This window comes from Chelonia mydas, chromosome 1 (assembly GCF_015237465.2).
Source record: "Chelonia mydas isolate rCheMyd1 chromosome 1, rCheMyd1.pri.v2, whole genome shotgun sequence".
NCBI lineage: Eukaryota > Metazoa > Chordata > Testudines > Cheloniidae > Chelonia > Chelonia mydas.
Window position 1 is genome coordinate 109503187 of NC_057849.1, and position 27068 is coordinate 109530254.

The following is a 27068-nucleotide window of genomic DNA, read 5'->3' on the forward strand; positions in this document are numbered from 1 at the left end:
AGAAAAAGGAGTCTTAAAAGACCACAAACCATGCTATAGAACTTACTATGCAGTACAATTCTGTCATAGCTGTCACGAGTACAGTATCTCACTGTGTCTGCTTCAACCAGCAGAGCTTGCAGAGGAGCAAATTTGCCCTCTAATTTAAACTACTTTAAAATTACATGTTTAAAATGGGGCATTCTAAGTGCTCCTGCCCTGATAATCATGAGGCAGTGGGTGAGGAGGAAGTAACATAAGCATTATTCAGAGGTTGGTTAGGGCTGGTTACTAAAATGCTGTTGCAATGGATGCAGAGCCCGTACATGAGACAACACCCTCATGCTTTGTTTTGACAGTGAGCTCTGCCATTAGTGTGCCCAGCAATATCATTATGGCAACAGAAGAGAAATGTTCTGCTAGTGAACCTGGGGCTAGGTCTGCTAAGACACCTGAAGACCCAGCACCTGGGCAACAAGCCCTAGGCCTGCAGCCAGGGAAGAAGGGGATATGGGCTGAGTGCCCCAACCCAGCCATAATCAGCACAGGCGGGTCACTGTACAGTCTTGATCTCTTCTCCCTTTGCTTGACGCCCACAGGTGGGAGGCAGGCAGCTCAGCGCTTACACAGCCCGGGCCCAGCCACCCCCTCGAGTAACGCCACGTGCCACAGCGCAACGGCTGCTTTTCACTGACTAACCGCCAGCTCTCGCGCCCGTGCTTCCCGCGCACTTGTTCCCAGAGGAGGGCGGGGAATCCATGGGCGCGAAAAAGCCGCGCATGCGCTTTTCACGGACGGCGGGTGGAGGGACCACTGGTCTCTCCGCGTGTGCCCTGTGCGAGGCACGTTACACCTTGTGACGTCAGCGCGCAGCGTCACGCGGGTGGGACGTACAAAAGTGTAAGTTTCAATTTTTTTTTTGTGCCAACGGAAAAATTTTTCTAGGGCCGCATCCGCGTGTCGGAGCCGGGGAGGGGCGGCTGCGCCCCCGCCCCCACACAGGGAGCCCTCCGAGGGGAGGGGGAGCCTGCGCAGGTGTGCGGGGAGCGGGCGGCTGGCCGGGGGGGTGGGCGGGGTAGAAGGGAGGGACGCGGGGACAAGGAAGAGTGAGACTGACACGTGGGGGGGGGCCGGGAGCGAGACCCCCCGATTGGGCCTGGGGCCAATGACAGCCCCGGAGCCCCCTCCCCCCCGACATTGGAGGCCCGTGAGCTGCACATGTGCAGTCGGCGCCCCCCGCCGTGTCTCCGCAGAGCGGCGCTGTGGGGGCGGGCGGGGGACGGACGGAGGGAGGCTGCTGTCCGCCGCCGGCCGCTCAGGTGCAGGCACCGTTCGGCAGGTGGGAGGTGCTGCTGCGCCGGAGGATGGGTTTGGGCGGGACGTGGGGAGGGGGCGCGGGATCTGCCCGGGTGGGTGGGGGAGATGGTGCCTCCGGCCCCTGAGTCAGGCGAGCCCAGTGCCTCGCACGGCCCCGCGCCAGCTTGGGCGGGCGGGCCCCCGGCGGGGGCGGGGGTCTGAGGCGCTGTTGGGGCTGCCCGTCTGTGAGGAGCCTCAGGGGCGCCGCGTCCTCCTTCGCCTCCCATCGCAGCTGCGGCCCGTCTGCCTGCGCCCGCCGCCGGGTACGGGGGGCTGTCAGGGGGCTGGCCGCAGAGGCCTAGTGTCTGTGGCGAAGCTGACAGGTCCGGCATAGAGGCGCCCCCACTCCTGTGCAAAGGCCTGGCCTGGGGGGAGTGGGGGCGGGGGTAGTGTTGCAGAGGGCACAGCTGGACCGTGACCGGCCCGGTGTGGGCTTAGACTGCCAGCGCAGGCCGCCTGCCGCCCTGCTGGGCTCCTCCGTGTATATTTGGGGTGGGGAAGCCCCTGGAGCTAGGGGGCGAATTGTGACAGCTTCCCCGAGCTGCAGGGAGGTCGTTCCACTGTGGGGGTTGTGCGGCTGCTCACCGAGAGCAAGTTGATGATGCCAGAAAACTTTTTAAATATTGCGAGACACGTTCTAAAGTAAAGAAATATATGCTTGTAGTTAATAAATTACACTTTACCGACTTCTGCAGTTCACTATTATAGCTGGTGTTGTCTTGACTTTCTTTTTAGAAAATAACATCACTGTTCCTGTTTCCTTCTGTGGGCATCAAGCATTTAAGCGCCTTGATTTCTAGGCATAGGTAACATGGCAAAAGATGTAAGTATATTTATTTCATATTATATGTGGAAGTATGAGTAATAGAATATTTCCTTGTTCTTGCTAATAAAAATAAAGCAGGCCATACATCCCACAGATGGCATTAGGGGATATGAAGACCTGCTTTTTGTATCTTATTTAAAATAGGGTTTGCAGTGCATCTGTCACTGTTTTCACATAGAAAGTTTAGAATAGAATTATTAGCTTTTGTACTATAAAAAGGCTTTAGATTTAAGAGAATCTGCAGACATTTGTTCTGTGCAACAAAACAAAAAGCCACCATCTTGCTGAAAAGCATTTTGTGATGCAGGCATTTTGTATACTTGTAGTAGAGGTTATGAAAACTGCTTTTCACTGCTGTGCTTAATACAAAAACAAAATAATGAAATTGTTGTTCAGTCTGAGTGTTGTCAGTGAAGTACCTTTCATTAAGTTACCTGTTTGTTGATAAAACAGGTACACCGGGAGCACCACTGTCAGTGTTTCCCTGCAGTTCAACCCTGTTTAGGGGTGAGCGGGTCCTTCAGTCTCCATTCCCTTTTCTTTTCCACCCTTTCTCTTCTGAGACAGACAAAATGAACCTACTTAATGCCAACAGGAATTGGCCTCAGGCAACTATTTTTTTTTCCACATAGACCATCAAGTTCATGCCACTAACCTAGAGGTGAGTGATAATAAAAGAGGGTTTATCTCTTGAGCCATCTATTCTTACAATTCCCTTTTTAATACCTCTGTAACTATCAGAAAAATTACATTTAAATATAAGACAGTATTTTTAAATGTAAACAAACTTCTGTTCACTAACAGTCCTCATTTAATATCATTAGGCTTTCATACTTGCATGTTACATTGCTAGTAAAGTATTCTGATATTTTGATTTGCATATTGATATGTTTTTTGCATATTTTCTAAAAAATACTAAGCAAAACAGCATTTTTAAAAAGGTTTTAGATTATGGCATAAGGTTTGATGTGAGACAATATTGCAACCTTCCAAACAGTGTGACACAGATAGAACTTAAGTAATCCTTGGTTTAAAGAATTAATATTGTAGAGCACTGATGTGGTTTAAAAACCACTTAAAACCCCCTAATGAGTGGTGTGGCAACCAAATAGAAAAAACAGTCAAGGCTTGCCAGGAAAAGACAAAGGAAGTGAATTACGTTAAAGATAGCAAAAGGCCTTATGGGTGGGAGGGAAGAAAGTAGGCCCATTGAGAGGATGACATAAAAGATGGTTGAAAATGACGGAGATACTGATGTCCTTCTGTTTAAATCCCTCCTAAGCTATGTCTACACTACAGATAGAGCTGTACTGCTGTAAGGTCTCCCATGTAGCTGCTCCACACTGGCGGGAGAGCGTCTCATGCCAGCATAGCGCTGTCCACACTGGTGCTTTTATCGGCAAAACTTAAGTTGGTCAGGGGTGTGGGTTTTTTCACACCCTTGACTGACAAGTTTTGCTGACCCCCTTCCCCCCCCCCCCCAAAAAAAAAAAAAAAAAAAAGAGTGTGTGGGAGAATTTAGAAAACTAGGAAATGAGGAAGAACTTAATGAGTATTGATGAAGAGCATGTAAGGAGCGTACTTGGGGAACAAAAGTGTATACCACTCATCCAGTTCAGCTGATATGGACCATAAGATATTAGGATAACTTGCAAACTTATATGTAGTTATGTATAGTTTAGTGATAGACAACTGATAGGGTACTAATTGCTTTTTTCCAATTTTCAAAAACGGAAAGAAGAGTGAACCTGATGATTACTGTTCAAAGCCTAACTTCTGTCCTTAGTGAAATAATGGAACAATTTACAAGAGGAAAAAATCCCTAATTTTTTAGGCCTTGATCCTGCAAAGATTTGCACATGCTTAACTTTAAGTGGGTGCATAATCCTGTAGACTTCAGTAGAACTGTTCATGTGTGTAAAAATTAAGTATGTGCATAATTCTGCAGAATTGGGACCTTACTGGATAATTTGCACTGTGAACAGTAAGCAGTATAAATGTATAAAGAATATTTCTTTCCAAACAAAATCTGTTCCTTTTTTTAAAAAAATTGCAAATTTAATAGCAAAGTAGGGGGATTAAAGAAAGGAATATATGGATTTTACTAAAACATTTGGTGAATCTTCCAAAATCTTTATCTGAAAATGTTAGTGACATAGATATAGTGTCCTGTAGACTGAAAACTGGCCAGAGGATTGTGAACTGATAATGATAAATGGCAAAGTATTGAGTTTGGGGTAAGTACTAATGGATTTTTTTCTAATGGATAAGGCCCAGAAGCTATTGCAAAGTCTGCTGTAGCTCCAGTCATAAATAACATCTTCATTGAAGAAGGAGTAAAAAGCACATCACAGTTAATATTAAATATAGAGGAGTTGAGAAAACACCAGTGAGGATAGAGAAATAATGCAAAGGGGTGTAGAGAGAGTTAAAAACACAAGTGGGTGCATCCAAATGAATTAAAAAATAAAATAAAATGCAGGCTAATATTTGAGGAAAATAATTCAGAACACAAATATTCGATAGGGAGAAACCTTGAAATCTGTAATGCTAAAAGAGATGTAGGAGAAGAGCAGCTCAGTTAGGAAATTCCAGAATGATCTGGCAGCAAAAATGACCAGTGTCATGTTGGCTAAAGATGCAGAGATATCACATCAAAGAGTGGAGAGGTAGTCAGCAGAACTATACAGAGAGTAACTGGACTCATTTACTGAAAGACCAAAGGACACACTCATTACTGAAAGACTTTAAATTGATTGATTAAATTCAAAGAAGAGATGATGATAAAGTTATTTAAGGGGAGGAAGGAATAACTTGCTAGGGAGAGTTAAGATATTAAAAATGTGTAGCCTGGCTCATTGACAATAGAGAGGGAGCAAAGACCATGGTGTGTGAAGAGTGTTCGCGGCTTGGGGATAGGATAATATGATTTCCCTTTACTTTGGCAGTGATCAGTTTCTGATGAGAGGAATTGAGGTCCCAGAGTTGCATGTGGTGTAACTTTTTTTTTTTTTTTTTTTTAAACACTGTGTACTGTTCTCATCTACGCTGCTCCCATGAGTCCTGTTGATCTTAAACCAAATTAGACCCAGCCATGCTTGGGGAATCCCAGAAACCTCAGCTCAGTCACCACTCCTGTTTCTGTCTCTTTAGAACATAAGAACAGCCATACTGGGTCAGACCAAAAGTCCATGAGCCCAGTATCCTGTCTTCTGACAGTGGCCTATGCCAGTTGCTCCAGAGGGAAGAACAGAACAGGTGATCATCAAGTGATCCATCCCCTGTCGTCCATTCCCAGCTTCTGGCAAAACAGAGGCTAGGGACACAGTCCCTGCCCATCCAGGCAAATAGCCATTGATGGACCTATGCTCCATGGACTTACCTAGTTCCTTTTTGAACCCTGTTATAGTCTTGGCCTTCACAACATCCTCTGGTAAGGAATTCCACAAGTTGACTCTGCGTTGTGTGGAAAAAATACATCCTTTTGTTTATTTTTAAACCTGCTGCCTAGTTAGTGTGTTGTTTACTCCTTCTCATAACAGTTCCTTATTTACTTTCTCCACACTTGTCATGATTTTATAGACCTGTATCATATCCCCCCTTAGTCGTCTCTCTTCCAAGCTGAAAAGTCCCAATTTTATTAATCTCTCCTCATATGGAAGCTGTTCCATACCCCTAATCATTTTTGTTCTTTTCTGAACCTTTTCCAAGTCAATATATCTTTTTTTGAGATTGGGGGGACTGCATCTGCACGCAGTATTCAAGGTGTGGGCGTTCCATGGATTTATATAGAGGCAATACGATATTTTCTGTCTTACTATCTATCCCTTTCTTAATAATTCCCAACGTTCTGTTGGCTTTTTTACTGCCGCTGCACATTGAGTGGATGTTTTCAGAGCATTATCCACAATGAATTCAAAATCTCTTTCTTGAGCGGTAACAAGCTAATTTAGATATACATCATTTTATATGTACACCTCTACCCCGATATAACACGGTAAAGCAGCGCTCTGGGGGCTGGGGCTGCGCGCTCCAGTGGATCAAAGCAAGTTCGATATAACACGGTTTCACCTATAACGCGGTAAGATTTTTTTTGGCTCCCCGGGGCAGCGTTATATCGGGGTAGAGGTGTATATATGTTTTCCAATGTGCATTACTTTGCATTTATCGACATTGAATTTCATCTGCCATTTTGTTCCCCAGTGACCCAGTTTTGTGAGATCCTTTTGTAGCTCTATGCAGTCTGCTTGAATATCTATCTTGAGTAGTTTTGTATCATCTGCAAATTTTGCCAGCTTACTGTTTATCCCTTTCTCCAGATTATTTATGAATATGTTGAATAGGACTGGTCCCAATACAGATCCCTGGGGAGACACCACTGTTTACCTCTTTCCATTCTGAAAACTGACCATTCATTCCTACCCTTTGTTTCCTATCTTTTAACCAGTTACTAATCCATGAGAGGACCTTCCCTCCTGTCCTATGACTGCTTAATTTGCTTAAGAGCCTTCGGTGAGAGACCTTGTCAAAGGCTTTTTGAAAATCTAAGTATACTGTATTCACTGGATTCCCCCTTGTCCACATGCTTGCTGACTCTCTCAAAGAATTCTAGTAGATTGGTGAGGCATGATTTCCTTTTACAAAAAACATATTGGCTCTTCCCCCAACAAATTATGTTCATCTATGTGTCTGACAATTTTGTTCTTTACTATAGTTTCAATCACCTTACCTGGTACTGAAGTCAGGCTTACCGGCCTGTGATTGCCAGGATTGCCTCTGAAGCTCTTTTTAAAAATTGGCGTCACATTAACTATCTTCCAGTCATTTGGTACAGAAACTGATTTAAATGATGTTACAAACTACAGTTAGTAGTTAAGCAATTTCACATTTGATTTCTTTCAGAACTCTTTGGTAAATACCATCTGGTCCTGGTTACTTATTACTTTTTAGTTTATCAATTTGTTCCTAAACCTCCTCTCGTGACACCTCAATCTGCGTCCGTTCCTCAGATTTGTCACCTAAAACAAATGGCTCAGGTGTGGGAATTTCCTCACATCCTCAGCCATAAAGACTGCTGCAAATAATTCATTTAGTTTCTCCGCAACTGCCTTATTGTCCGCAAGTGCTCTTTTAGCATCTTGATCGTCCAGTGGTCCCACTGGATGTTTAGCAGACTTCCTGCTTCTGATGTACTTAAAAATGTTATTACTTTTTGAGTCTTTGGCTAACTGTTCTTCAAATTTTTTTTTGGCCTTCCTAATTATATTTTTAGACTTCATTTGTCAGAGATTATGCTCCTTTCTATTTTCCTCAGTAGGATTTAAGTTCCACTTTTTAAAGGATGCCTTTTGGTCTCTCACTGCTTCTTTTACTTTGTTGTTTAGCCATGGTGGTACTTCTTTGATTCTCTTACTAGGTTTTTTTAATTTGGAGTGTACACATTTAAGTTGAGCCTCTATTACGGTGTCTTTAAAAAGTTTCCATGCAGCTTGCAGGGATTTCACTTTTGGCTTTTAATTTCTGTTTAACTAACTTCCTCATTTTTGTGCAGTCCCCCTTTCTGAAATTAAATGCTACAGTGTTGGGCTGTTGTGGTGGTTTCCCTGCTACGGGGATGTTTAATTATATTATGGTCACGATTACCAAGTGGTCCAGCTATAATCACTACTTGGACCAGACCCTGTGCTACATTTAGGACTAAATCAAGAATTGACTTTCCTTTTGTGGGTTCCAAGTCATTTAAGGTGTCAAGAAACTTTATCTCTGCATCACGTCCTGATGTGACATGTACCCAGTAAATGTGGGGATAGTTGAAATCCCCCATTATTACTGAGTGTTTTATTTTTATAGCTTCTCTAATCTCCCTGCGCATTTCAGTCACTATCACCATCCTGTGCAGGTGGCTGGTAATATATCCCTACTGCTATATTCATATTAGAGTATGGAATTACTATCCATAAAGATTTTTTGGTACAGTTTGGTTCATTTTTTTTTTTTTACAAGTTTTTTACTTCATTTGATTCTTTGGTTTTTTTTTTTTGTTTTTTTTACATATAGTGCCAGTCCTCCACCAGCACAACTTGTTCTGTCCTTCTGATATATTTTGTACCCTGGTACTACTGTGTCCCATTGATTATCCTCATTCCACCAAGTTTCTGTGATGCCTATTGTATCAATATCCTCATTTAATATGAGGCATTGTCGTTCACCCGTCTTATTATTTAGACTTCTAGCATTTGAATATAAGCACTTTAAAAACTTGTCACTTTTTAGCTGTCTGCCGTTTCATGATGTAATTGAATGGGCCTCTTTTTCATTTGACTGGTTTCAGAGTAGCAGCCGTGTTAGTCTGTATCCGCAAAAAGAACAGGAGTACTTGTGGCACCTTAGAGACTAACAAATTTATTTGAGCATAAGCTTTCATGGGCCACAGCCCACTTCATCAGTTGCTGTAGCCCACAAAAGCTTATGCTCAAATAAATTTGTTAGCCTCTAGGGTGCCACAAGTACTCCCGTTCTTTTTTCATTTGACTGTTTCTCATCAGATCCTACCTGTATTTTATCAGCTTCCATCCTCTCCTCCTTACTAGGACATAGAGAATCTCCATTAATAGATCCTCCCTTAAGAGAGATCTGTCTGAACCACGTGTTCCTCCACACCTGTCGGCTTTCCCGCAGCCCTTTTTTTAAAAACTGCTCTCTGACCTTTTAAATTTTAAGTGTCAGCAATCTGGTTCCATTTTGGTTTAGGTGGAGCCCATCCTTCCTGTATAGGCTCCCCCTTTCCCAAAAGTTTCCCCAGTTTCTAGTAAATCTAAACCCCTTCTTCCTACGCCATCGTTTCATCCATACATTGAGACCCTGCAGTTCGAACTGGCCCTGTGCGTGCAACTGGAAGCATTGAAGGTCCTGGACTTCAATCTCTTACCTAGTGGCCTAAATTTGGCTTCCAGAAACTCTCTCCTATCCTTCCCTATGTCATTGGCACCTGCATGTACCACAACCATCCGCTTCTCCCCAGCACTACACATACATCTATCTAGATATTTCGAGACATCCGCAACCTTCGCATCAGGCAGGCAAGTCACCATGCGGTTCTCCCGGTCATCGCAAACCCAGCTATCTGTGTTTCTAATGATCAAATTTCCCTATAACTATTACCTGTCTCTTCCCAATAACTGGAGTTCCCTCCCCTGGAGAGGTCTCCTCAGTGTGAGAGGATACCACAACATCATCTGGAAGGAGAGTCCCAATTATGGGATTGTTTCCCTCTGCTTCAGTTGGATGGTCTAGTTCCCTGAGACTTTCATCCTCCTCAGCAACACAGAGGATGTCAGGCTGCGGGTGGGACCGTTCTGCTGTGTCCCGGAAAGTCTCATCTATGTACCTCTGTTTCTTTTAGCTCCTCCATTTCAGCCACTCTGGTCTCCAAAGCCTGTATGTGGTCTGTGAGGGCCAGGAGTTCCCTACACTGAATGCACACGTACGCCACCTGTCCATACGGCAGGTAATCATATATGCTGCATTGGTGCAATAAAATGGATAGCCCCCACTCTGTTGCTGGACTTCTGCCTGCATTCTCTTTTTTTACTCCTGCAGCTCATTCCTTTGTTGATGTTTGGTTTTTATCAATGGCTGTTTCTGGCTTAAGTTTAAAGAAGGTTAAGTGTATTTAGCACCCCCTCTCGCATTCTCCCTCTGAACTCCCTTGCAAAACTCCCGTTAGCCGCTCCTGTTCGCTAGCTCCTCTTGTCACTTAGGAGTGGGTTTTTTAAAGGTTTCCAGCTGTCCTACCAACTGCCATGGGATCTTCCCCTCCAGTTTGACCTATCACTCTTCATTCAGGAGACATAAGAGCTTTAGCAGATATAACACTCTATCCCCTGTTGACCTGTTAACACTCAGATTCATCACAACACAGTGAAGTCTAGCAAGATTAATAGGGTGCAGTTAAGAAAGGGGAATACTTGGGAATTTTTGTCCTTGAATAAACTTACTGTGAGCATTATCAAGCTATCCTGTATTCTCCTAAGGGAAGTGGGTGAGATTTCCATCTTTTGGGACACTTAAAACTAGACTGGACACAACACTAATAAGGGGAGTCAGGAATAATTGTGCATTGGTGGGAAGATAATTAGTAACCTAATGGCCATCTACCATCTCTAACCCGATACCAGGAAAAAGTGTTGGTCGCTTGTATATTGGGACTGATGTCTGAAAATACAGAAGGAAACACTATTCCTCATAAATGGTTCAAAAATGTAATCGTGTAGCAGTTCTTAAACAGATTGGTGGAAAATCAACTGGCAGAATGGTGCTAGTGCTTCTCGTTTTCAGTTACTTCAATTGCAAAGAAAATCCTGGAGGCCTGCAAAAGCAGCAGGAAAACAGGTGGTTTGTGTCTGGCTCTCTGTTAGGAGTCACTGCTACTTAGAAGGAAGAGAAGAAACAGGAGCTGCTCTCAAGAATTAGAACCATTAGTTAGCAAGGAATGCTCAAAGGAGAGAAGTAATACAGCCTTGCAATGTGCCCATGGGAGAAGGGGACCAGGTAGGAGGAAGTCATGTATGGGGAGAAAACACTTAGTGCATTAAACAGTCAAATATGCATAATTGCTTTTTTCATATCCATTTCTGTGTAGGCAATTGCTATAGTTGTCACAGGGATACTTTGTGACTCTCACATGGACCATCTCTTTCCAGATATGGTCTTTAGTAAAACTCTGTCCGTGCTAGGAGAGAATTTGCAAAATCTTGGACTGATTGATTTCTCAAAGTTTTATTTTACATTGTGTGTTCTACCAACATTTTATTTTTTTACTCGAAAATATTTTGGCAAAATTATTCTCTTTATCTCTAGATAGGCAGATACCTCTGAAGTATTTTAATTAACAGTATTTTAGTGTTTTATGTATTTTAGTTACCGAGTGAGACTGACCCTATACCTGACTCTGAGCAGGTGGACCCTTGTGCCCGTATGGAGCCCTATTGATTCCCTGTACAGGATTCTGCCACATGGAGCTTGTTGCAGGCTCAATGCCTGATATTACTTCCCCAGATATCTAAAGATGGAGGGGTGAGAGAAGTGTGTGTATTCTCTCCCTTTTAAGGGAGGTGTTCAAAAGAAACTTGAATAAATTATATCATTCCACTTCACTTATTTTTTACGATATCGTCTGTAAATATGTTGGCCAAAGAAAATATTTTAAAATGTACACTTGAAAATGAAAAGGTTTAGAAAAGGGCAACAAAAATTATTAGGGGTATGGAACAGCTTCCGTATGAGGAGAGATTAATAAGACTGGGACTTCTCAGTTTGGAAAAGAGACGACTAAGGGGGGATACGATAGAAGTCTGTAAAATCATGACTGGTGTGGAGAAAGTAAATAAGGAGGTGTTTTTTACTCCTCCTCTTTACACAAGAACTAGAGGTCACCAAATGAAATTAATAGGCAGCAGGTTTAAAACAAAGAAAAGGAATTATTTCTTCACACAGCACACAGTCAACCTGTGAAACTTTTTGCCTGAGGATGTTGTGAAGGCCAAGACTATAACGGCTTTAAAAAAAAAAAAAAAAGGTCCATCAATGGCTATTAGCCAGGATGGGCAGGAATGGTGTCCCTAGCCTCTGTTTTCCAGAAGCTGGGAATGGGCGACAGGAGATGGATCATTTGATGATTACCTGTTCTGTTCATTCCCTTGGGCACTTGCCATTGGCCATTGTTGGAAAACAGGATACTGGGCTAGATGGACCTTTGGTCTGACCCAGAATGGCTGTTCTTATGAAATGCTGAGGAGTGGTTTCCTGCATTGCCATTTAAGGCCCTAATCCTGTGATAAGATCAGTGAGAGTGGACCCTGGCACCTTCACAGGGCACCACTGAAGTCAGTAGGGTTCTACAAGAGCAAAAGAGCTCACTTGCACAAATCTGACTAGGGTAAAGGCCCATGGCTATTTTTTGAGTGAAGATACATTGTTTGTAAAAAAGATAGCAAGATCCACAGGTCAGAATTCAGATTCATGTGTTTTCTTTGCAGAAAAGCTTGGCCAGGTGTGGTAACTGATGTAATCATGCAGCCTTACGAATAAAGTAAATAGGTTCTAATGTTTGAGGGCTGTTTGCCATTCATTGTAGCATCATGGTACTGAAAATACCTGACACAAGACTGCTGAGGTTGTTTAGAAGAACGTGTATTTTGTATACCATTCTCAGACCTATTTGATGAAGCCTACTGGCAAAGAAATACGTTCGGTGTATAACAATAACAACCTCACTATTTTATGCAGACTGCCATCTCCTATGAGATCTGCGGAAACCAATGCATGTGCAACAGTTTTTGTTTTTGAACAAAATCTTCATTATGAATACCTTGACTATTTATATCTGTACGAACTAGATTTACTCCATTATCTTCAAGTTTAATTGTTTTCTCATGCATTGCAGTTCTGTAATTAAAATAATGTGAAGCCTATGCTTTGATAATTTAAAAGTACCATATGGAAAACTAACTGAACTTAAATCTGCTGTCTTTATCCAAAGGTTACAACTGGGCTAAAATTTAAAAAGTCAAAATGACACTAACAGTAATGGAAACGAGGGCTCTATGCGCTCTTTATGATGCACAAAGAGGGCCTAAAAAGAATTTTATATGCATTTTTTTCCTGGCTTTCTTTCTTTACATATCAGGAACATCTAGTCTGATGTTTTTGCTTTTCGGTTTTTTGTTTTGTTGTTGGAGATTTCCGGTACATATTGGAAGTTTTAATTGAAGAGGTTGAAAATTCAGTCTCTCACAAACAGATCTTGTTCGAGTTGTTTATGGACACTGTTTTGTTAATGCTTACTTGCCTGAAAGATTTGATTTTTTTTTTTTTTAAAAAAAAAAAATCTGAATTAAAATCATTCACCCTGAATCATTTTTTTTCACTTGCTTGGTGTTTGTCCTAATACTACTTGTTCTCCCGTCGTTCGTTATGTCTTTCAAGAAAGAGTATACAAGACCTGACGTTTCTAATGTTAAATTTTTTAAAAAGGTAAAACATTGCACATACACCCTTTTTGGATGGAGGCAGGAGAGAGATAACTACAGCGTTAAGTGAGGAGTTACTGTAAAAGGTTATGTTCCTGAAAAATGCAACTTTATGCGAAATGATGTTAAGCGAATCCAGTTTCCCATAAGAATTAATGTAAATAGGAGGGGTTAGATTCCAGGGAAATTTTTTTCACCAGAAAGACTATATTATTATATATGTAAAATGTATGTATAAAAAAATATAGTGATACAGCATGGCCAAAGGGAAGAAAGTTTGCTGTAGATTAATTAAATCACCTGGAGCCAGTTAGAGCACCTGAAGCCAGTTGCCGAATAAAACCCACCTGCTTCAATCAGACAAGGGAAGGAGTTGAAGCAGAGTGGATTGGTCTTGGAGCAGAGAGCAGTTTGGAGGGAAGCAGAGGGGAGTTTAGAGAAGGGCTGCGGTGGGCTAAGAAGACCAAGACCGTAGTAAAGGGACACCTGGTTTGTGCAGAGGGAGGGCTGGAAGCCCCACAAGCTGAAGGGCAGGAGAGGGAAGTAGTCCAGGGGAAGGAACTGCTAGTTCAAGCGGTTTACCACTATCCCTAGGGCCCCTGGGCTGGGACCCAGAGTAGAGGGCGGGCCTGGGTCTTTCCCGCTCCACTCCGCTCCTCTAGGACACTACTGAGGCAGTTATTACCCCAGTTCAGGGGAGAGAAATGGTGCCCTGAACCCTCCCCAAGAAGAGAGAGTGCGAGACCCATCAAAGTAGTGCCAGACGTTTGCCACTATACATACATACACACACACACACACACACACACACACACACACACACACAGTATACGTTTCACACAAACAATTTAATACTGTGTGCAGCAATGATGATTGTGAAGCTTGGTTGAGGTGGTGAAGTTGGAGGGTGGGATATTCCTAGGGAATGCCTTACTGTTAAATGATGAACTAGCACTCGGCTGAGCCTTCAAGGATTAACATGTTGTTAATGTAGCCTCACGCTCTAGAAGGCAGCACAAATGGAGGGAGAGGAGACAGCATGGCAGACAGACCCACACATCGTACGTGGGAGAGAGAGATGCGCATTGCCCCTTTAAGTAAGCTGATTCCACTCTAAGTACATTGCCTTTTTAAGTAGATCAGCAAGTTGAGACAGCAGCTGCTGCCAGCAGGCTCCCTCCATCCTGAGCCCTGTCCCGTCCCCGTCCCCCCCGTGGGGTAAGCAGGGGGGAGGGGGACACCCTGACATTAGCAGAGACACACACCCACCCCGCACAGCAAGCAGGAGGCTCCCGGTAACCTCCTAAGGCAGAGGGCAGGAGCAGCACATGGCAGTGGGGGAGGACAACTGAACTGCTGGCAATTGATAGCCTGCTGGACGGCTGCCCCACAGGAATCTTAAGGGAGTGGGGAGCTGATAGTAGGGCTGCTGGTCCACCCTGGTTTCAAGCCCCCACGACCTAGCTCCAACAGGCTGCTCTTCCTGCAAGCAGTGGACAAAGCAGGCAGCTGCCAAACAACGTTATAAGGGGGCAATGTACAACTTTAAATGAGCATGTTCTCTAATTGATCAGCAATGTAACATTAAAACGACATTAAGCAGGACAACTTTAAGTGAGGAGTTAATGTATTATCATAAATGAGGAAACAAGCAAAATCCCAATTATTTTTGCTTTTTGAAGTCACCTCTAAAGGACCAAGGAAAAATGCCTTCTAAAAAAGTCACTTGCCAGTTCTGGAACTTATCTGCGTGGTTGTAGTCTTTTTGCCACGGTCTCAGTTCTTTAAAATGCTTATCTTCATTAATAATTTAATAGCATAGTACAGTATATAGCAATGGACTTCTGGTGTATGTCTTCAGTTTTACCTGTGTTAGGAACACAGCGGTACTTACTAGCATGCTAAACAAGATAACTGCTTTTAATGGCTAGTTATAATAGTCATGTTAATGCATCACAAATTTTAGTTATGTATTTGCTTGATTGTGGATGATTGATTTATTAGGGTGGGCCATATGTCCCGTTTTGGCTCGGGCAGTCCATTTATTAAACCCTGTCCCGACTTTTTGGCAAAAGTGGGCACTTGGTCAGTTGGCAAGAGCAAACAGGACAAATGCCCACTTTTTTTTTTTTTTAAACACAAAAGTGGGATGCAGCGGAACATGGTGAGGGGGAGCAGCTACCCCAACCTCGCATTGGGGGACAAGCAGGGCTTGGGCGAGCAGCAACGCCAGCCCCAGCCTTGTACAGGGGGGACAAGCAGGGCTCGGGTGAGTTGCTCTGGCCAGCCCCGTGCAGTGTCCCGTTTTTTCATTTTGGGAAATATGGCTGTGACGGGTTGGATCACAGAAACCGCCTGGGGGCTGCCAACTGATGTGCCAAGATTACTTCTGCACCTGCTTTCCCTGCCCTCCCAGCTTGGGACTTCAGAGCCCTGCCTGGTTTGAGCCAGACCCGCTAGCCTGCTGCAAACCCAGACCCAGGTCTGAACCACGTCCCCTAATAGCTGAGGCTTAACCTAAGAGCAGCTTAAGAAGTGTTCCTGTCTTTAACACTCAGATGCCCAACTCCCAATGGGGTCCAAACCCCTAATAAATCGGTTTTACCTTGTATAAAATGTATACAGGGTAAACTCATAAATTGTTCGCCCTCTAGAACACACACACACACACACACACACACACAGATGCACAGCTGTTTGCCCCTCCAGGTATTAATACATACTCTGCGTTAATAAGTAAAAAGTGATTTTATTAAAAACAGAAAGTAGGATTTAAGTGGTTCCCAGTAGTAACAGACAGAACAAAGTGAATTACCAAGCAAAATAAAATAAAATACACAAGTCTAAGCCTAGTACAGTAATAAAACTGAATATAGATAAAATCTCACCCTCAGATGTTTCAATAAGTTTCTTTCACAGACTGGACGCCTTCCTAGTCTGGGCACAATCCTTTCCCCTGGTACAGCCCTTGTTCCAGCTCAGGTGGTAGCTAGGGGATTTCTCATGATGGCTGCCCCATTTGTTCTCTTCTACCCACTTAAATATCTTTTGCATAAGGCAGGAATCCTTTGTCCCTCTGGGTTCCCACCCCTCCTTCTCAATGGAAAAGCACCAGGTTAAAGATGGATTCCAGTTCAGGTGACATGATCACATGTCACTGTAAGACTTCATTACCCACTTGCCAGTCGACAGGTATACAGGAAGACTTACAAGTAAAACAGAGCCATTTACAGTCAATTGTCCTGGTTAATGGGAGCCATTAAGATTCCAAACCACCATTAATGGCCCATATTATGCATAACTACCATAAGACCTCAGTGTTATATTTCATATTTCTAATTTCAGATACAAGAGTGATACATTTATACAAATAGGATGACCACACTGAGTAGATTATAAGCTTTGTAATGATACCTTACAAGAAACCTTTTCCATGAAGCATATTCCAGTTGCATTATATTCACACTCATTAGTATATTTTTATAAAATCATAGAGTGCAACGTCACAATGGTCACCCTATTTATTATGTTTGTGTGAAGTCATGTGCCCAGATATCATGTTGATTGGCACATAATTATTTCAGAATATTATTTTATAAACCTATAGGCATTTAAAGATTACATTGATAAGGATGTAGGTGAGGTAATGGCTTTTAAATGAATAGTGTTCAACACTTAATGCTAAAATATTGTATAGTACAGGTACAGTTATATAAACTGTTCTAATAATTTTGCTGAAAGAACAAATATCTAGGGTACAGACCCATTTACATGCGGGTGTCGGGAGTCAAGCCGCCATGACCGCGTGTTAACGGACCGCGGCTTAAGAGGGCCATGCTGAAAGAAGTGTCTGATTCACTTAGGAAAAAAAGGTTGTTATTTTCTGCTCTTTCTGACTCGCATTTTTTTTCTTTTGAACTCTGTCATTTTCCGCAGATGAATGATTTTGATATTTTCCGCATTTTACTCCTCCATAGATCTTGCAACAGTTTCTACAGCACTAAGTGGGTGAAATTTTGACATTTTCAACAACATTCTCATCGTCACTGCCATTTAGGCTGCGTTGTGAGAATTCTTGCCATCGCTTTTGCGGTCCGACGTAGCCTTGCAGCCCGTTAATATTTCTTCCTCGGACAGAAATTCTGAAGTCGGGCAATCTTCATCCATCTCCAGCCACTCAGTAATGATTTCCGGCGACGTATCCAAACTAAAATCTTTTATCATTTGAAAGAGAAGTTTACCTTTATCCTCTTTTGTCTGCGTGCATGTGTGTAGGACGTCTTCTTCCAAAAATCCTTCAAAGTCTGGTTCTGAATCAGTGCCACTGCTGGAGTTTTGAGTCTGAGCCAGTGTTCCCTCTAATTTTGGACAGGCTGTGTGAGCAAAAATTTCTTCTGTGCAAATTTTTGAAGCAGAGTTCAAATTTGTGCACCATGAGGCAAATGCGCCCAAGCGAGTAAAATGCTTATACATTTAAAAAGTTTTAATTTGAAGTTTGTGTCAGTTTATATGGGTTTTCAGATACAGACATCGTAAGTGGTTAAAAAAAAAAAAAAAAAAAGTTTGTTTTAAATTTAAAATTTTCCTAAAAAATATCAATAAATGATTATCAGCCAAGAATAATATGTAATTTAAAAATGCATTTTAATTTCCTTATTGGTCAAAATGTCAAAGACTGCTAAACTAATCTTACTGTTTTTCCCTGCGATCTTTTTCATTTACCTGTTCAATATAAACTCTGTCCAGATCTATCAGTCCTCCATCCAGCTGGTAACTCTTAATACACATCAGCATGTCCAAATGATCTACTTGTAAACAATTCTGCAGTTTGTTTTTTAGAGTGTTCATTAAGCTAACGCCGTGCTCACAGTCTGCACTTGATGCTAGGAATGTTCCTCCAATATCAATCAACTTTGCAAGATCCTGAAACTGCTCGTTCTGGTGAGCAAATGTCACCATATCCAGGAAACTTAAAACCAATTGGCTTTTGAGTCTTTCGGCTACTACAAACTTGAAGTCGTTGTATTGACTGACTATAACAATCTCTTCAGCAAGAAAGTCTTTGTATTTTGAACATAGGGATTTGACCTGATGAATTCCAAAATTTGAAGTCACACTTAACTATTGCTTCACGATCAAAAGCGGACCACTCCTGGACTTCATCCTCTGGAAACCTGTCTGCCAAATGTGCACACAAGATGTTTATGAAAGTTATTATAGAAATTGGTATAGAATTGGTATCGATTTTCATTATTTTCTTGAGAGCTCATATCTAAGAGAGCCTTAACTTTGTCACTCCATAAGACTGAATCTCCAAGGTACTGTCTTCTGACATTGTTCAGTTTACCTCGGGCAAGGTGAAATGCTTCAAGAGGTGTAAGGCCCCGTTTCTGGAGCTGTGTGGATAGTGAAGTCAGCTCTGACAAAGCATCATTCAAAACTTCTAATGTTATTCGGTATTCCATAGTATTCAGCTTTTTGTGGCAGTATTTAGAAACTGGATCAGTATCTTTATCTTGCCCAAAATATTCCAGAAGAGGATTATAGTTGCGAATAATTGCTTGAAGTGCAACGTGCCTAGATAACCAGCGCACTTCATTGAGTGGCCTGAAAGCCACTGACTCGCATTCAGAAGCATCCACTATTTTCTGAAATTTGTATTTTCTCCTGGATGACCAACAGAACGCCATGTAGACAGTTCTCATTAAGGTTTCGATTGTCTCTTATCAGATTGACCTCTTTCCATGCATCGGAAATCCCCAAGTCTTCCTGGTGTGCAACGTAATGTTGCTGGACTAAGTGTGGAATATCCTGTTTCAGCTGAGCCGCCACATCACTGAGTTTACCCAACATCACAGAGGCACCATCAGATGTGAACATCACCATTTTCATTAGATCAAGTTGGTGTTTTTTATAAAACTCTTTGATTGCAGACACTATTGAAACAGCATCACATTCTTGCAATCTTAATAGTCCACCAAACAAAGTTTTATAATCTGCAGAATTTATGGATCTATATTTAAAGTAGAGTATCAAATATCTGTGAATGGATATATCAGTGCTTTCATCAACAGCTACAGTAGGAAACGTTGCCGTTGCTATTTCACGCATAAGGTCATTTTGGACAATGCAGTTGATGATTTCAAGAAATTCAAAAACGTGATTTTTACTTCTCCAGCTCGCTGGTCTGTGCACATTCTTTTCCATATTGTCATTAATATCCTGAACAGAAAGCACTGAGCTGTGCATTTTAATAGCCAACAACACATTGTCAATAAGTACCTTGATTTCTTCTGGGTTTGAGTGCTTGCGTTCAAGATTAATTTGCCTCCTCTGCTTTTCAGCTGGACTTTCAAGAATCATGGAAACCATTCCATTCCGTAAGGAAGGGTTTTTGTTTCTAAGTCTTGTTACACCATCTATATGTGACTTATTTGACAGATGATGCTTTAAGAAATCCAACATCCATACATCGTTCCACATTCTTCCTGTTGAAAATTTTCCCGGAGCTCTGGCATCTCAACAATATAAACAAACCACTCCGTTGTCCTCCTCATATGTGAATATTTCACGAAGTTTAATAGGCATTACACTATGTGACTTTGGTGTAACTGTCTCTATAGTCTCATCCAACCATCCAGATTTAAATGAAGTCGCTGTTCTTTCACGCTTTAGACCTCTAGACAGTGACATTTTGGGACTGATTTTTTTTACCAAATTGGTTCATATAAAATTAATACTTTTTATTATATGGCTACTATTTCAATGCGCTTAATAGCGTGACTCGACAAAAGGTCAAACGGGAGATCATTCCGATCAGGATACCGGAAGTTTGTGCATAGCTCCGATCACGTCCATCTCTCTGTGGCAAAAAAACGACGGGAAAATGGTAAAACATCACAAGTAAATGGATGAAGTCCAATGCCTTTGAAAAATTTCAATCACGAAAAAAACGCTTACCTTTGTTCATTTCTGGGAACTCTTTGCAGTTCCTTAGCAACTACCGCCAGGCATTTTGACTTATTCGCATGTGCTTGAGTTTGTACACAGCCAAATGAACAGACTACAAGGAGATGTGTGGGTCTCCTCCTCCCGACCGTCCCGACATGATCAACGTTCCACGTTCAAAATGCTGGCGGGGAGGGGTACGTTTCATTGCCCTCCTTTCCCTTTTCCTCCCCCCTTGCCAGCTAGTAGAATCTGGCTGTGTTGATAGATGGTGGGCGAACAGTGTCAAAAGTCGCCCGTAAATAAGGTGACCAGATCGCAAGAGGTGAAATATCAAGACACAATGGGTGAGCAGGGTGGGGGGGGAAAAGAGACACACAGCTCCCCTGGCCTACACCCCCTGAACCCACTATGCCCAGAGCCTCCCCCAAAATCCCCCACATTTGACACAAATGCACAGTGCTGTGCAAACCACCACCCCTGCCCAGTGCCCCCCTGCCCACAGCCCCACCACAGCTGCCGAGCACCTCACACAGAACCCCCCCACTCCCTTGTTTTCCCAATACAGATTTCTCCTCCCTCCCAGTGCCCTTCCCCCACAGCCCAGCCACCACAATTAAACAATGCTCCACAGATTCCCTCTCCCCAGTGCCCCCCCCCCCACACACACCCCTCCCCCACTGTCTAGCACCCCAAAACACACAATCCGCCCTCACTGCCCAGTGCCCTCCAGACACTCACTCCACCATACCCTGCTCCCTTCCCTGGCTGCACTCACCAGCCCTGCTGGGAGGTCTCTGGCTCCTAGGGTCAGGGCGCGTGGGGGGGGGTTCTCCACTCTCCATGTGCTTTGCCTGCCACAAGCGCGAGCTCTGTGGCTCCCATTGGCCGGGAAAAGCGGGCGTTCCGACCGATGTGCGGTCAGGATGCGAGACAAATGTGTGCGCGGGGTTTAGAATCTGTGTGTGTGTGTGCACAGGCGCACAGCTTAAAGGGAACAGTGGTCTGAGCCGTCTTTGACAGAAAAGGCATTACCGAGAGCCTTCATCCAGCAGTTCTCAATGGACTTTTGTTTTACTCCGTCTCAAGCTTTTTTAACTAAATAAATTTCCTTCCTGTTTAACTGTTTCAGGAATTCGGAAGTGCCTGAAGACGTGCATGACACGATCGCTGAAATCAGCTCCTGTCGATAATTGTTTTAAAAATTCTAAATAATGCCCTGATCTAAAAGTTGAATTTTTGATGTTGTGTTGAATGGTAGGTATAGCACTCACATTTTTCCATCGCTCGATACCAGTGATTCGGCTGGAAGATGGGCTGAACAATTGTCAAGTAGCAAAAGTGCTTTGGCTTTGAGTTTCTTCGACCACAGATGCTTACGAACAGCTGAAACAAAGCTGTTGTGGAACCAGTTGTTGAAAATGTCTTGTCATCCAAGCATTTTTGCTCTTCGTGTATATTACTGGCAGTTTGGCTCTACTGAGGTGATTAAAGCAGCGAGGGTTATGAAAGTGGCCAACGAGAAGAGGGGAGGGGCAAGCTTTTGGCTGCCTGTCTTATTACTACAAAAAAAGTCACATGATCTTTTATCTTTTTAAATCCAGCTGTTTTCTGTCTGTCGTAATTAAAAGCTAAAGTCTTATCAGATAGCAGTTTTGCAAATAAAGCTGTTTCATCACAATTATAAAGTTGTTCTTCATGGTAGTCTTCATTTTGTAAAATAGATTTTAACTCGGCGGGAAACACGTTTGTGGCCAATTCATTGGCTGATCGGCTTTCTCCAGAAATAGATACCTGCGCTATGGCATGATGCTTTTTAAAACGATTTATAAGCCCTTGCTGGCTTGGAATGATTCATCCCCAGTTAAATTTCCAAATTTTGTCGCTTGGGCTTGAAGCATTGGGCCACTTAATGGCATTCCTTTCAGGCTTTCCTGAGCAAACCATGTGCGCATGGCTTTGTCTATCGTGGGTTTTGCTGAATAGCGCACATGTTTTCGCTTAAGCCCCGTGACAGAATTGATATTTTGTACAAAGCCATTCAGTTTAGATTAGTTTTTTAGCCATCCTCGGAGAGTAGATTCGACAATTCCAATATCTTTTGAAACTTTGGCCTGGGTTCTCTGCTGTTTACTCGATCTATTGCAGCTAGCTTTTCTTCTACAGTGTAGGAACGCTGACACTTGCCTTCTGCCATTATATTAGGTCTACAGTTAAAATTTTCTAAAGTAGTATATAAATTACTATATAACTACTATATATATATTATATATCTCTCTAGTGTGACAATGACTAAGTGTGCATGATACGTCTTTACCAATATCGGTAAAGACATACAACACGTTTCTGCTCTGCACTTCCTGTCGATTTCTATGTCAGTGAGTTAGTGAGCAAATCTGTAGCGCTACATAGCAAGTTCCTGTACTGCATGTTAACGAGTCTCGCGTGTTAAATAGGTAGCACTGGGAGGCGTGGCACTACCACGCTTTAAGCAGATTCACGTGTAAACGGGTCTGTACTGTATTTTGTTCAGGTCTAGGGCAGCAAGTACCAAGAGCTTTTTATGGACATGGTTGTTGCTACTGCTGCTCTGATAACTTGTCCATTGGCATTGCAGACTGTAATATATACTGTAATATCCTGAGTTCTGGTGCAGGAGAAAACACTTGATTTTCTCTGTACGTTAGCATGCCTGGTAGAGTTGACTAGACAGTGTTCTGTGCATGTGAAGTATCTGGGATGAGCATGACTTGAGTGCATAATTAATGAGCTGTGCATATTTTTAATTTTTGGAGCAGAAAAAGCGTCTGCTGACGTTGCTGCAGTTCTGCCTTTTGCCCACCAGAGGGCACTGTGGCAATAGAACACAGCAGCAGCTCCCAGCTGGCTAGGGAAGAGAAAGAACCTGCCTTCTTCACAGCTCATGTCAGGCCAGGTCAGGAGATGGGCTATGGGAAGACAGCATGGGGCTGCTAGGGGGCCGGACAGGGGCTCATAAAGGCTAGTGGGGGAGGACAGACCTGGGGCAGGGGCTGAATGGGAGTGGAGGTACAGGGCCACGGGGGAGGGAGAATCAGGGCCACATGGTGATAGGGAGAAGGGGTGCAGAGCCACATAGGCACAGGGGGTGGATGAGTGGGGGCACAGAGACATATGGGGGCAGGGGGTACAGGGACACATAGGGACAGGGTAGTGGCTGGGTGGGGGCACAGAGCCACATGGGGATGGGGAGAGGGATGCAGGGCCACATGGGAATGGGGGGAGTGGATGTCTGAGTGGAGGTGGAGGAACACGTGGATGGGGTGCAGGGACACATGGGGACGGGGCAGATGTGCCTGACTGAATTGGAGAGGTTAGGGGTGAGCCAGGGTCTGCATGGGGGAAGCTCCCTAACAATTCCTCCCCGCCTCCCCCAAAAACTTGTTCCATACTTTTCCCACCCATACCTAACAAGCCTCCAAGTTCATACCCAGGCTCCTTCCCAGCAATTTACTTCCCTCTCCCTGAGCTTCTCCATTACCCCTGACTCCCCCAAGCCTTTGCACTGCTTCTGAGGGGTGCAGGAAAAGCAGTTCTGTATTGTAGTTTAAATTAATTATTAATACAGAACTCTGAGTAATATGTTGTGACAGGGTCGGGCCAGATGGCTACAGGAGAGTAATAGAAGGCAGATATATTAGCCCCAGGTTAAGTAGGTCCCTTAACAGGGAAGGTACCAGAACAATCAGGAACCTTCTGGAGACCATTAAAACAGACGGGCTGATTTGAACACCTTCAGCCAATCAAGAAGCTTCTAGAATCAATTAAGGCAGGCTAATCAGGGCACCTGGGTTTAAAAAGGAGCTCGCTTCAGTTTGTGGTGCGCGTGTAAGGAGCTGGGAGCAAGAGGCGCTAGGAGCTGAGAGTGAGAACGTGGACTGTTGGAGGACTGAGGAGTACAAGCATGATCAGACACCGGGAGGAAGGTCCTATGGTGAAGATAAAGAAGGCGTTGGGAGGAGGCCATGGGGAAGTAGCCAAGGGAGGAGTTGCTGTTGCACAGCTGTTCAAGGAGGCACTCTAAACAGCTGCATTCCACAGGGCCCTGGGCTGGAACCCCGAGTAGAGGGCGGGCCCGGGTTCCCCCAAACCTCCCAACTCCTGGTCAGACACAGGAGGAGTCGACCTGGACTGTGGGTTCCGAAAAACGGCCAAGCTGAGGGCTGCTGTGAAGCTCCAAGGCGAGCAAATCCGCCAATAAGCGCAAGACCCACCAAGGTAGAGGAGGAACTTTGTCACAATGTCTAGTAAGGAATCTACTTGTCAAAAAACATTACCTGAATACTTGCTGACGGGTATTTTGAAATAAATGACTACAAATAGTTAAAACTGGTGTTGCTGTTATTTTGACACCTAAAATATGCAGAATTTTGCAGAATTTGAAAATATTGTGACATAATTTAATTTTTTTGGCACCGAATCCCCCAGGAATAACAGTGTAGTAGTGGCAGGTTTCAGAGTAGGAGCCGTGTTCGTCTGTATTCACAAAAAGAACAGGAGTACTTGTGGGACCTTTAGAGACTAACAAATTTATTTGAGCATAAACTTTCGTGAGCTACAGTGTAATGGTGGTAAAGGAGTGAAATTTGGGAGAAGCAGCCCAGTATAGTGAGTTAATGAAACTCTTGTCACTCCTGCTCTTTAGACTAGCAGACCAAGTGCTTAAGTCACTTGCAGGAGATTGAGTTCTATATGTAGTCTTGGGTGAATGCAGGAGATTCTGTGCTCATTTGGCTGCTCCCTACAGGAGAAGAAAACCATTGGTATTGGCAGCTTGTCCACCAGAGAGATCTGTTATTGGCCACTGGCCCATGTGCATCTTGTGAAGATATTTTTAGGCTCCTAAGAAATTGTTGAACTCTGATAAATATAATTTGCACTGCATTTTAGCTATGGACTCTTAGAAGTTTTTCTTTGGTGAAAGAAAGAGACAAGGCAGTGATTTAACTTGTCCATAGCCCACATAGTATAATCTTCGCTGTTGCTGAGCAGAGTGATTTAAGTGGAAACAAAACTAAGTTTCAGAGCAATTAGATAATACAGGTGTGCAAAGGCACTGACTTTCTGGTTTCCTCAGGGGTGCTCGCCCTGTGCTTCACCCTAGGCCCTCGCCCCAATTCTTTCTGCCCTTGCCCAGCCTCTTTCTGAGCAATTAGATAACACAAGTGTGCAGAGGCACCGAGTTTCTGGTTTCCTCAAGGGTGCTCGATTCCCTGCTATGCCCCAGGCTCTGCCCCCACTCCACCCCTTCCTCCAAGGCCCTTGCCGCGCCTCTTTCTGCCCCCGAGTACACCCTGCCCTTGCTCTGCCTCTTCCTGCCCCCACTCCTCTCCTTCCCCTCCAGCGCCTCCTGCACGCCGCTGAACAGCTGATCATTGGCAGGGCGGGAGGTGCTGGGGCAAAGGGAGAGGAGCTGATCGCCGGGGCTGCTGGTGAGTGCTGAGCACCCACTATTTTTTCCCCGGGGTGCTCTAACTCTGGAGCACCCACAGAGTCAGCGCCTATGCAAATGTGGCTCAAAAGGGGGGGATAAGGAGCAAGATGTAATTAAAGCAATAAGCTTACCTTTTTGCAGATCTGAACTATAAGTACAGCTAAGTATTGCTTCAAGAATAGTCTAAAAGACCAAAGTTCTAGGAGGTATCATAGTCCTAGGTCAGAGGTGGGCAAATTACGGCCTGCGGGCCACATGCGGCTTGCGGGACCATCCTGCCCAGCCCTTAAGCTCCCGACCAGGGAGGCTAGCCCCCGGCCCATCTCCTGCTGTCGCCCCTCCCCTGCAGCCTCAGCTCACCATGCCGCCAGCACTCTGGGTGGTGGGGCTGTGAGCTCCTGCTGGGTGGCATGCCCCAGTGCTCTAGACCAGGGGTGGTCAAACTTTTGAGGCAGAGGGTGGGGAAATTGTATGCAGGGCTGGGGCAGGGGGTTGGAGTGTGGGGTGTGGGAGTGAGTGCAATGTGAAGAAAGAGGCTCAGGCCAAGGGACTGGGGCAGAGGAAGGGTGCGGAGTGCAAGAGGGGGCTCAGGGCAGGGGTGCGGACTGCGGGAGAGAGCTCTGGGCAGGGGGTTGGGGTGCAGGATGGGTTTGGCAGGGGGGCTCAGGGCAGGGAGTTGCAGTGTGGCAGGGGATTGGGGGTGCAGAGGGGTGTGGTGGGGGCTCAGGCAGGGAATTGGGGTGCGAGGTGCAAGCAGGGAGTTGGGGGGGGGGGAGGGATTCAGGCTCCAGGGTGGCAGCAGCTCGCACCTGGGCCAGGGAATGTGTGCCCTAGTCCCGCGCTGCTCTGGGAAGCAGCCAGCACCATGTCCCTGCATGGCCCTGCACGCTGCCCTTGCTACGTCTCCAGGTACCTCCTCAAAGCTCCCATTGGCCACAGTTCCCCATTCCCAGCCAATGGGAGCTGCAGGGGACAGTGCCTGGAAGCAAGGGCAACACACTCTGCCTGCCCCACCACCCCCCGGGGCTCCAGGGATGTGGTGCTGGCCGCTTCTGAGAGTGGCAAGGGGCCTGCAGTGCCACGGGGGGCAATCCTGCAGGCCGGATCTGGCCCACGGGCTGTAGTTTGTCCAGCCCTGCTCTAGACTGTGTGGCGGCATGGCTGGCTCTGGCTGGGTGGCACAGCTGCCAGTCCTGGCGCTCTCAGTGGCATGGTAAGGGGGCGGGGAGTGGGGGGGGGTTGGATAAGGGGAAGAGGGTCTTGGGGGACAGTCAGGGGGCAGTTGGATAGGTGTGGGAGTCCCGGGGAGCCTGTCGGGGTGGGGGTGTGGATAGGGGTCGGAGCAGTCAGGAGACAAGGAGTGGGGGGGACTTGGATAGGGGATGAGGTCCGGGTGGGGGTCCTGGGAGGGGGCTGTCAGTGGACAAGGAACAGGGGGGTTTGGATGGGGCAGTCA

At 44.7% G+C, this 27068-nt stretch overlaps 1 protein-coding gene and 1 long non-coding RNA gene across 13 annotated transcripts in view; both read left to right on the top strand.

Moving 5' to 3' along the window:
• Positions 1 to 383: 383 nt before the first annotated feature.
• Positions 384 to 27068, top strand: part of TFDP1 (transcription factor Dp-1) — a 111286-nt gene continuing 84601 nt past the window's right edge. Inside the window, exons 1-2 of one of the 12 annotated variants that reach the window (XM_007063830.4) lie at positions 384 to 879; positions 2071 to 2158. In XM_007063830.4, the coding sequence (XP_007063892.1) occupies positions 2147 to 2158 (12 nt within the window). In that variant the 5' untranslated portion in view covers positions 384 to 879; positions 2071 to 2146. Of the gene's footprint in view, positions 1015 to 1057; positions 1319 to 1367; positions 1659 to 2070; positions 2159 to 27068 lie in introns of those variants that run through there. The other 11 variants (XM_043536050.1, XM_037897277.2, XM_037897309.2 and 8 more) reach the window with 11 other exon arrangements.
• LOC119566100 lies at positions 17791 to 21823 on the top strand. The gene is made up of 2 exons (XR_005225140.1): positions 17791 to 20336; positions 21272 to 21823. It is a non-coding gene; the product is annotated as an uncharacterized LOC119566100 (long non-coding RNA).